This window comes from Ursus arctos, unplaced genomic scaffold (assembly GCF_023065955.2).
Source record: "Ursus arctos isolate Adak ecotype North America unplaced genomic scaffold, UrsArc2.0 scaffold_7, whole genome shotgun sequence".
In the NCBI taxonomy this organism is placed as follows: Eukaryota; Metazoa; Chordata; class Mammalia; order Carnivora; family Ursidae; genus Ursus; species Ursus arctos.
Window position 1 is genome coordinate 56335599 of NW_026623089.1, and position 12184 is coordinate 56347782.

General features: G+C 35.4%; 1 protein-coding gene across 9 annotated transcripts in view; it reads left to right on the forward strand.

Moving 5' to 3' along the window:
* The window catches only part of CTNNA3 (catenin alpha 3), a 1640794-nt gene that overhangs the window by 156233 nt on the left and 1472377 nt on the right, over window positions 1-12184 (forward strand). For 8 of the 9 annotated variants that reach the window (XM_026504310.4, XM_048218672.2, XM_048218678.1 and 5 more), the window contains one exon: window positions 11004-11170. The exons of the other annotated variant lie outside the window; for it this stretch is intronic. In XM_026504310.4, the coding sequence (XP_026360095.1) occupies window positions 11004-11170 (167 nt within the window). The remainder of the gene's footprint in view (window positions 1-11003; window positions 11171-12184) is intronic. 9 annotated transcript variants of the gene reach the window in all.

Sequence of the window (12184 nt, forward strand, 5' to 3'; positions counted from 1 at the left end):
TAGAGCAGAAATAAATGATATAGGAAAAAAAACCCCAGTAGAACAGATCAATGAACCTAGGAGTTGGTTCTTCAAAAGAATTAATAAAATTGACAAGCCCCTAGCCAGACTTATCAAAAAAGAAAAGAGAAAGGACCCAAATAAATAAAATCATGAATAAAAGGGGAGAGATCACAACCAACACCATAGAAATATAAATGATATAAGAGAATATTATGAGCAACTGTATGCCAACAAATTAGGCAATCTGGAAGAAATGGATAAATTCCTAGAAACATATAAACTACCAAAACTGAAACAGGAAGAAACAGAAAACTTGAATAGACCCATAACCAGCAAAGACATTGCATCAGTAATCAGAAATCTCCCAACAAACAAAAGTTCAGGGCCATATGGTTTCCCAGGGGAATTCTACCAAACATATAAAGAAGAGTTAATACCTGTTCCTCTGAAACTGTTCCACAAAATAGAACTGGAAGGGAAACTTCCAAACTCATTCTATGAGGCCAGTATTACCTTGATTCCAAAACCAGACAAAGACCCCACTAAAAAGGAGTATTACAGACCAATATCCCTGATGAACATGGATCCAGAAATTCTCAATAAAATACTAACAAATCAAATCCAACAGTACATTAAAATGAAAAAGAGAGAGACCTATAACAAATCAAATCCAACAGTACATTAAAATGAAAAAGAGTTGAAGGTAGAGAAGTAGGCACAGACCTACTTGTGAAAGGCCCATGTGCTAAGTTAAAAAGTAGTCACTCTGGAAAACAGTATGGAGGTTTCTCAAAATGTTAAAAATAGAACTACACTATGACCGCACAATTGGACTACTAGGTATTTACCCAAAGAATACAAAAATACTGATTCAAAGGGACACATGAACCCCAGTGTTCATAGCAGGATTATCAACAATAGCCAAATTATGGAAAGAGCCCAAACGTCCATCGACTCATTAAAGGATAAAAAAGAGGTGGTACACACACACACACACACACACACACACACACACACAGGAATATTACTTTACTCAGCAATCAAAAAGAATGAAATCTGGCCATTTTCAATGATGTGGATAGAGCTAGAGTGTATTATGCTAAGTGAAATGAGTCATTCAGAGAAAGAAAAATACTGTATGATTTCACTGATATGTGGAATCTAAGAAACAAAACATAAACATAGGGGAAGGGAAGAAAAAAAGAGTAGGAGACAAACGTAAGAGACTATTCACTATAGAGAAAAAACTTAGGGTTGCTGGAGAGTAGGTGAGCAGTGGAGGGGCTAAATGGGTGATTGGTATTAAGACGGGCACTTACTATGATGAGCAGTGGGTGTGATATGTAAGTGATAAAACACTAAATTCTACTCCTTAAACCAATATTATACTATATGTTAAGTATTTGAGTTTAAATAAAAACTTCAAAAAATAGAATTAAAGACAGGCTTTGATACAAGTCATTACAATAAATGGATATTTAGTTGTGATAGGAAGCATGCAATCTTATTGTGAGACCTGCCTTAGTAATGGGGAATTTGAGGCTTCATTGAGGAAATGATGTTTATGTTGGAGTTTGAGCTGAAGCTGAAAAGGGTCGTGCATATTGCACGGAAGGGAAGGTGGTGAATTCAGTAACAGGAAATTTACTTATTGCATCTTTGCTAATGTACTTCAAGAGTGACTATTTTCTCCCAACAGTGTTATTTTGTTTTCTCTTCATATTGTCTTAATGGAGACAAAGGCTATAATAGTTCTTTAATGTTTAAATGATCTTTTCCTGAGTATGACTCTTCAGCCAGTCGTTCAGCATCCCAACATTTTCAATCAAGAACACATAATTCTTTTTAATGTATATGAAGTCAAAGATAGTATTCTGTGAAGGCCATCATAACTTTCCAATTCAGAATCATGACAAGTGAGGATAATCTTCTTTTTGTGGAAATTCATCTGCTCTCTAAATTTCTGAGGTCCCTTTAATTTTTCACAGTCTTCTAGCAGAAATTCCGAGTTGCAGAGAAACACAGAAAAATCACCATTTCATGGTCTTAAAAATTTACTGACTCCAGTAGAAATTTCCTGAGAAATAACAGCGATTTGTTGAGTGCTTTCCATGTTCAGATACTGTGCTAAATGTATATTATGAATTATATCTCATTTAATCACCTCAGAAGCACTGTAAGATAAGTAATATTTTTATCCCTTTCCTTTAGAGGAGGACACTGAAAGTATTTAAGCATCCAAAGTCTCAGAGCTAGAAAAGGCAAATAAGAATTTGATCTTAGAAGTGTCTGACTTAATAGTCTGACTTCCTAACTTGCTATTGCTAAGAGAACTAAATGTGATATACTAACTTGTTGAGATAGTCTCGGACCCTCTTTACAGGTCTTGTCCATTATAAGGACAAAAATGTTTTTTGTTATATTTAATAAAAATAATTCATTTCATTTTTATTGTAAAGTTCATGAATAATTAAAAACTAAAATATTAATGGAATAGAATAGATAAGATGGGCCCTTTAATATATTGTTGGTGAGATGGCTGTGTTTTGAGGAATTTTTTGGCAATATGTATAAAACTTAAAATTCATTTGCTTCCGGACTTAGCAACTCTACTTTTAAGAATTTATCCTCTAGCTAAGTTTGTTCATGCATGCAAAGATATGTGTCATTCTTTGCAGTACTGTTTGAAGTAGGAAAAAGTTGGAAATGATTTATATGTTTAATAGAGGCCTAGTAATATAAGAGTAGATCAATAAGATGTAATTTTATTCAAGTATTAAAAAGAATGACAACAGCTGATCAAGTCTTTACTAAGCTCAAAGCTCTGTTCTTATTTAATTTTCATAAAAATCATAGATATTGTTATTAGCTCCATTTACAGGGGAGAAAATAAGGCATAAAGAAGTTAAGTGTCTTGTCTGAGGTAGTAGGACAGATACTGAAGCAGAACAGCTTCAGAACCCACATGGATAATTACTGTGCATACTTTAATGTTTCCTGGTTATTTATATCCCAATGTGAAAAGAAAATAAATTGATAAGTGAAGAAACATTATAGAAAGTTTTTATGGTATGATAATATTTGTGAAATGGATCTATACCTACATCTACTGTGTGTTCCATTTATAACATATAGAATGTCTCTGTTTCCTTATGACAAAATCTTTCTTTATATATTAATATATATAAATATGTGAATATATTCATAAAATACAGTAAAACGTACATATAAATATATATAAATTTACACATACAAACATATATACATATGCACACATAAAACCTACATTTGTAGAAAAATTTCTGCATGGATATATAAGAACTCAGTAAGTATTTTTGGATGATTCATTTGGAGACTTCATAAAATTTTTTCCCTTTATACTCTTCAGTATGGTGAATTATTTAAAAGTAATGAGCACATATCGCTTTCATAATAAAGAGTTTACATTGAAAAACTTAAAAAAATAGTGGATGTGGTAATTCTTTAACAGTTATGTTACTGGAGAGGAATAAAGAGGAGCTTTTTCATTTTATACCCTTATGAACTGTGAACTTTTTTTGTTTTGTTTTTTGTTTCAGTTTAGAATATCTGTTCTCTTTGCTTTTAGTACAGTTTATTAATTATAATATTACATAGTTGATTTTTTTGAGGGCTATGCTTTTAACTTTATTTTCTATGTAAATAAGGCAGAAATAAATAAAAGATTATTGTATTAGTAATTAGTAAATTGTATTAGTATTGTATTAGTAAAATCTCCATTACAAATCATTTTTTCATAATAAAAGCAATAGTTGGATTTGACCTGATTTTCTGAATTGCGTATTATTATTTTCTGCATCCCAAATTTTGCACAGTGTCATTATCTTCAGCTTCTTTTGTCCTTTGACTTCTTGTTTTAACTTGTTCTTTTTTTTTTTTACTTAAAAAAATTTAAATTCAGTTAATTAACATATAATGTATTGTTAGTTTCAGAGGTAGAGGTCAGTGATTTATCAGTCTTTTTTTTTTAAGATCTTATATTTTATTTGAAAGAGAGAAAACAAGAGACAAAGCTGGAGTGGAGGGGGAGAGGCAGAAGGGGAAGGAGGGGCAGGGGCAGAGGGAGCGGTGGAGGGAGAAGCAGACTCCCTGCTGCTCAGGGAATTCTATTCAGGGCTCCATCCCAGGACCCTAGGATCATGACCTGAGCTGAAGGCAGATGCTTAACCAACTGAGCACCCAGACCCCCATCAGTCAATACCCAGTGCTCATTACAATCACATGCCCTCCTTAATGTCCATCACCCAGTTACCTCATTCCCCTACCCTCCCCCCTCCAGCAACCCTCAGTTTGTTTCCTATGATTAAGATATGATTTGTCTCCCTCTCTGATTTCATCTTGTTTTATTTTTTCCTCTCTTCCCCTATGATCCTGTGTTTTGTTTCTTAAATTCCATGTGTCAGTGAGATCATATGACAATTGTCTTTCTCCGATTGACTTACTTCGCTTAGCATGATACCCTCTAGTTCCATCCACGTTGTTGCAAATGGTAAGATTTCATTTTTTATGGCCGAGTAGTATTCCATTGTTTGTATGTGTGTATATATATATATGTGTGTATATATATATGTGTGTGTATATATATATATACACACACACACACACACACACACACACACACACACACCGCATCTTTATCCATTCATCTGTCAATGGACATCTGGGCTCTTTCCATAGTTTGGCTATTGTGGACATTACTGCTATAAACATTGGGGTGTAGTTGCCCCTTCACATTATTTAAGGTAAATACCCAGTACAATTGCTGGGTTGTAGGGTAGCTCAATTTTCAACTTTTTGGGGACCCTCCATACTGTTTTCCAGAGTTGCTGTACCAGGTTGCATTCCCATCAACAGTGTAAGAGAGTTCCCCTTTCTCCTCATCCTCACCAACATCTGTCATTTCCTGACTTGTTAATTTTAGCCATTCTGGCTGGTGTGAGGTGGTATCTCATTGTGGTTTTGATTTGTATTTCTCTGATGATGAGTGATATTGAGCATTTTTTCATGTGTCTGTTGGCCATTTGGATGTCTTCTTTGGAGAAATGTCTGTTCATGTCTTCTGCCCATTACTTAACTGGATTATTAGTTTTATAGGTGTTGATTTTGATGAGTTCTTTATAGATTCTGGATACTAGCCCTTTAGCAGATATGTCATTTGCAAATATCTTCTCCCATTCTGTTGGTTATCTTTTAGTTCTGTTGTTTCCTTCGTTATTCAGAAGCTTTTTATGTTCCTGAGGTCCCAATAGTTCATTTTTGCCTGTGTTTCCCTTGCCTTTGGAGACATGTCTAGCAAGACGTTGCTGTGGCTGAGGTCATAGAGGTTGCTGCCTCTGTTCTCCTCTAGGATTTTGATGGATTCTTGTCTCATGTTTAGGTCTTTGATCCATTTTGAGTCTATTTTTGTGTATGAAAAGAAATGGTCCAGTTTCATTCTTCTGCAGGTGGCTGTCCAGTTTTCCCAACACCATTTATTGAAGAGACTGTCTTTTTCCCATTGGATATTCTTTCCTGTTTTGCCCAAGATTAGTTGACCATATAGTTGAGGGTCTATTTCTGGGTTCCTTATTCTGTTCCATTGCTCTATGTATCTGTTTTTGTGCCAGTACCATACTGTCTTGATGATACAGCTTTGTAATAGAGCTTGAAGTCCCGGATTGCAATGCCACCAGCTTTGGTTTTCTTTTTCAACATTGCTTTAACTATTTGGGATCTTTTCTGGTTCCATACAAATTTTAGAATTATTTGTTCCAACTCTGTGAAAAATGTTGATAGTCTTTTAATAGGGATTGCAATGAATGTGTAGATTGCTTTGGGTAGCATAGACATTTTAACAATATTTGTTCTTCCAATACATGAGCATTTCTTTGTGTCTTCCTCAATTTCTTTCATGAATATTCTATAGTTTTCTGAGTACAGATCCTTTCCCTCTTTGGTTAGGTTTATTCCTAGGTATCTTATGGTTTTGGGTGCAATTATAAATGGGAGCAATTCCTTAATTTCTCTTCCTTCTGTTTCAGTGTATAGGAATGAGACTGACTTCTGTGTATTGATTTTATATCCTGTCACTTTGCTGAATTCCTGTATGAGTTCTAGCAATTTTGGGGTGGAGTCTTTTGAGTTTTCCACATAGAGTATCATGCCATCTACAAAAGTGTGAGTTTGACTTCTTCTTTGCCAATTCGGATGCCTTTTATTTCTTTATGTTGTCTGATTGCTGAGGCTAGGACTTTTAGTAGTATGTTGAACAACAGTGGTGAGACTGGACACCCCTGCTGTGCTCCTGATCTTAGGGGAAAGCTCTGTTTTTCCCCATTGAGAATGATATTCACTGGGGGCTTTTTGTTTATGGCTTTTATGATATTGAAGTATGTTCCCTCTATCCCTACAGTGTGAAGAGTTTTAATCAAGAAAGTATGCTGTATTTTATCAAATGCTTTTTCTGCATCTATTGAGAGGATCATATGGTTCTTGTCCTTTCTTTTATTAATGTGATGTATCACATTGATTGATTTGCGGATGTTAAACCACCCTTGTAGCTCAGGAATAAATCCCACTTGACTTTCGTGAATAATCCTTTTAATGTACTGTTGGATCCTATTGGCTAGTATCTTTTTTTTTTAATTTTTTATTATGTTATATTAGTCACCATACAGTACATCATTAGTTTTTGATGTAGTGTTCCATGATTCATTGTTTGCATATAACACCCAGCACTCCATGGAATATGTGCCCTCCTTAATACCCATCACTGGCCTATCCCAATCCCCCACCCCTTCCCTTCTGAAACCCTCAGTTTCCCAGAGTCCATAGTCTCTCGTGGTTCATTCCCCCTTCTGTTTACCCCCCCCTTCATTCTTCCCTTCCTTCTCCTACTGATCTCCCTGCTATTCCTTATGTTCCAAAATGAGTGAAACCATATGATAATTGTCTTTCTCTGCTTGACTTATTTCCCTTAGCATAATCTCCTCCAGTCCCGTTCATGTTGCTGCAAATGTTGAGTAATCGTTCTTTCTGATGGCTGAGTAATATTCAATTGTATATATGAACCACATCTTCTTTATCCATTCGTCTGTTGAAGGGCATCTCAGCTTTTCCCACAATTTGGCTTTTGTGGACAAAACTACTGTGAACATTGGGGTGCATATGGCCCTTCTCTTCACTACATCTGTGTTTTTGGGGTAAATACCCAATTGCTGGGTCATAGGGTAGCTCTATTTTCAACTTTTTGAGGGACCTCCACACTGTTTTCCAAAGTGGCTGTATCAACTTGCGTTCTCACCCACAGTGTAAGAGGGTTCCCCATTATCCACATCCTCTCCGACATTTGTTGTTTCTTGCCTTGTCCATTTTTGCCATTCTAACTGGCCTAAGGTTGTATCTCAATGTGGTTTTGATTTGAATTTCCCTGATGGCTAATGATTTTGAACATTTTTTCATGTGTCTGTTACCCATTTGTATGTCTTCATTGGAAAAGTGTCTGTTCATATCTTCTGCCCATTTTTTGATTTGATTATTTGTTTCTTGTGTATTGAGTTTGAGAAGTTCTTTATAGATCTTGGATACTGGCTATTGGCTTGTGTCTTGGTGTGAATTACTGCATCCATGTTCATCAGAAATATTGGTCTGTAATTCTCCTTTTTGGTGGGGTCTTTGTCTGGTTTTGGGGATCAAGGTAATGCTGGCTTCATAGAAAGACTTTGGAAGTTTTCCTTCCCTTTCTATTTTTTGAAACAGCTTCAGAAGAATTAATTCTTCTTTAAATGTTTGGTAAAATTTCCCTGGGAAGCCATCTGGTCCTGGAATCTTGCTTCTTGGGAGATTCTTGATTACTGTTTCAATTTCTTTGCTGGTTATGGATCTGTTCAGGTTTTCTATTTCTTCCTGTTTCATTTTGGTATTTTATATGTTTCTAGGAATGTATTCATTTCTTCCAGATTGACTAATTGGTTGGCAAATAGTTGCTCATAATATGTTCTTTTAATTGTATTTCTTCAGTGTTGGTCATGATCTGTCCTCTTTCATTCATGATTTTATTTATTTGGGTCCTTTATCTTTTATTTTTGATAAGTCTAGCTAGGGGTTTATCGGTCTTATTAATTCTTTCAAAGAACCAGCTCCTAGTTTCTTTGGTCCGTTCTACTGTTCTTTTGGCTTCTATTTCATTGATTTCTGCTCTAATCTTTATTAATTCTCTTCTCCTGCTGGCTTTAGGCTTTATTTGCTCTTCTTTCCCCAGCTCCTTTAGGAACCTCCTTACAAGGTTAATTTGTGTATTTGAGAACTTTCTTGTTTCCTGAGAAAGGCTTGTATTCCTATCTACTTCCCTCTTAGCACTGCCTTTGCTGTATCCCAAAGGTTTTGAACAGTTGTATTTTCATTTTCATTTGTTTCCTTGGATTTTTAAAATTCTTCTTTAATTTCCTCATTGGCCCATTCATTCGTTAGTAGGATGCTCTTTAGCTTCCATGTATTTGAGTTCTTTCCAAATTTCCTCTTGTGATTGAGTTCCAGTTTCAAAACATTGTAGTCTGAGAATATACAGGGAATGATCCCAATCTTTTGATATAGGTGTAGACCTGATTTGTGATCCAGTATGTGATGTATTCTGGAGAACGTTCCATGTACACTCAAGAAGAATGTGTATTCTGTTGCTTTAGAATGGAATGCCTTGAATATATCTGTGAAGTCCATCTGGTCCAGGGTGTCATTCAAAGCCTTGTTTCCTTGTTGATTGTCTGCTTAGATGATCTGTCCATTGCAGTGTGTTGGGGGTTAAAATCCCTATTACTTTATTATTATTGATGTGTTTATTTAATTTTGTTATTAATTGCTTTATATAATTGGCTGCTCCCATGTTACAGGCATAAATATTTACAATTGTTAGATCTTATTGGATAGACCCTTTAATTATGATATAGTGTCCTACCTCATCTCTTATTACAGTCTTATGTTTAAAATTTAATTTGTCTGATATAAGGATTGCCATCCCAGCTTTATTTTGATGTCCATTAGCATGATAAATAGTTTTTGCACCCCCTCATGTTCAATCTGGAGGTTCCTTTGGGTCTACAATGAGTCTCTTCTAGAGGTCTTCCAGAGGTCTTCTTTTTTCATCCAATCTGATACTGTGTGTCTTTTGATTGGGGCATTTAGCCCATTTACATTCAGAGTAATTATTGAAAGATATGAATTTAATGCCTTTGTATTACCTGTAAAGTCACTGTTTCTGTATGTTGTCTCTGTTCCTTTCTGGATTATGTTACTTTTGGGCTCTCCCTTCACTTAAAGGATCCCCTTTAATATTTCTTGCAGAACTTGTTTGGTGATCACAAATTCTTTTAGTTTCTGTCTGTTCTGGAAGCTTTTTATCTCTCCTTCCATTTTGAATGACAGCCTAGCTGGATAAAGTATTCTTGGCTGCATATTGTTCTCATTTAGCAAGCTGAATATATCATGCCTGTCCTTTCTGGCCTGCCCAGTCTGTAGATAGGTCTATTGCCAGTCTAATGATATTACCCTTGTAGGTTACAGACCTCTTGTCCCGAGCTACTTTCAGGATTTTCTCTTTGTCTCTGAGGTTTGCAAGTTTCACTATTATATGTCGGGTTGTTGACCTATTTTTATTGATTTTGAGAGGGCTTCTCCTGCCTCCTGGACTTGAATGCCTGGTTCCTTCCCCAGATTAGGCAAGTTTTCTGTTATAACTTGCTCCAATGTACCTTTCACACCTCCCCCCTTTCTGGGACCCCAATTATTCTAATATTGTTTTGCTTTATGGTATCAGTTATCTCTTGAATTTTCCCCTAGTGACCTAGTAGTTGTTTATTTCTCTTTTTCTCAGCTTCTTTATTCTCCATCATTTTGTCTTCTATATCACTAATTCTCTGTTCTGCTTCATTTATTCTAGCAGTTAGAGCCTACATTTTTTATTGCATCTCCTTAATAGCCTTTTTGATTTTGATTAGATTATATATTAGTTCTTTTATTTCTCCAGAGAGGGATTCTCTAGTGTCTTCTATGCTTTTCGTAAAGCCCAGCTAGTATCTTTGTAATCATTATTTTGAACTCTAGTTCCGACATCTTACTTATGTCCATATTGATTAGGTCCCTGGCAGTCAGTAGTGCCTCTTGCTCTTTTTTTTTGAGGTGAGTTTTTCCATCTTGTCATTCATTCAGAAAGTGGTTGCTTTTCTATTTGTAGAGCTGCAGGTAATCTTTTCTTAGACCTCCAGTTGAGTTCGTATATGCTCAGAATGGTTTGATAGCTACCTAGCTGAATTCCTGGGACCAGACAAAACTAAGGTCTCCTACTCCTCTGCCATCTTGGACTCCTCCTTGAACTGTGAACTTTTAAAAATGAATGCATTCACATTTCTTTTATCATAAGATATATTTTCAATGAAAAATCTTAAAAATGTTAGGCAGATTTTTCTAACAGTTATGTGCTATGATATGTAATTTCTGTGACTAAGTTTAGGATGTAGATTATTATATTGACAATTTAGGATAAATCTGCCCATGTGAAACTTTTATCAGAGAGTTCCTGTTTCAAAGGCTAGCTCTTTTCTAAAGTGACTTGGAAAGTAACTCAAATGAAGATTTACCTTATTTTTATAAACAAGATTGTTTCTAGTTGAAGTCTTAGTAATGAAACCTTTTACAGCAAATGAGATTCAGCAAATGCAGAAGTTGACAGCAATTTTACTAGATGTTGCTAGTCAATTGAGCACAATTCTCTTGCAGGAAAATGGTATCATGCTTCTTAAACTCCAGAGCATTTATTAAAAACAAATGTCAATTTTAAACTCCATTGTTTATTAACAGACAGTGTTCTAATGTCAACTGACAGTATATTAATATTATGCTTAGTCATAGAATGTACTTGGAATGAGGATGATAAATGCTTAAAAAGGTATAGCTGAAACCTAAAGTCTATTATTTTGGGTTGTGTTTTTCAGGTGAAGCTCTGAAAGTATCAGCTGAGAGATTTGCAGATGACCCCTGTTATCTCCCCAAAAGGGAGGCTGTGGTTCAAGCTGCCCGTGCCTTATTGGCTGCAGTTACCAGACTCCTTGTCCTCGCAGACATGATAGATGTCATGTGTCTTTTGCAGCATGTGTCAGCTGTAAGTAAAAGATGGCTAGTTTACCTTGGCATTGTTCTTCACTTCTAATTCCATTTTCTGAAACTGGCATCAATCCTAGTGATCTCAGCCTCACTCTTATTTCTTAAGGTCACCCAGTAGAAGGTGACTCGATTGGTTTGTGCAACTCTTGTATATCTCAGAAGAACAAAGCCGGAAGTTATTTTGTTTATTAAAATTTTTAAATTTTAAAGTTTTTATTTAAATTCTAGTTAGTTAACATATAGGGTAATATTAGTTTCCAGCATAAAATTTAGTGATTCAGCACTTACATACAGTGCCTGGTGCTCATCACAAGTGGACTCCTTTTTTTTTTTTTTTTAACAAGTACACTCCTTAATCCCCATTACCTATTTCACCTGTCCCCCACCCACCCCTGTGTTCTCTTCATTTTTTGTTCTCTCCAGTTAAGACTGTTTCTTTGTTTGCCTCTCTCTCTCTTTCCCCCCCTTTGCTAATTTATTTTCTTTCTTAAATTCTACATATGAGTGAAATCATATGGTATTTGTGTTTATCTGATTGACTTATTTCATTTAATGTAATACTCTCTCGTTTCATCCATGTTGTTGCAAATGCCAAGATTGCATTCTTTTCTTTGGCTGAGTAATATTCCATTGTGTGTGTATGCGCGCGCACACACACACACACATAACACAACTTCTTCATCCATTCATTAGTCCATGGACATTTGGGCTTTTTCCATAATTTGACTATTAAATAATGCTTTGAATCAGTATTTTTGTATTCTTTGGGTAAATACCCAGTAGTGGGATTGCTGGATCATAGGGTAGTTCTATTTTTAACATCTTTGAGGAATCTATATACTGTTTTCCACAGTGGCTTCCCCAGATTGCATTGCCACAAACAGTGCAGGAGATTCCCTTTTTCTGCATCTTTGCCAAACCTGTTGTTTCCTGAGTTGTTGATTTTTTTTTCTTTTAATTTTCTTTATTATATTATATTATGTTAGTCACCATACAGTACATCCCTGGTTTC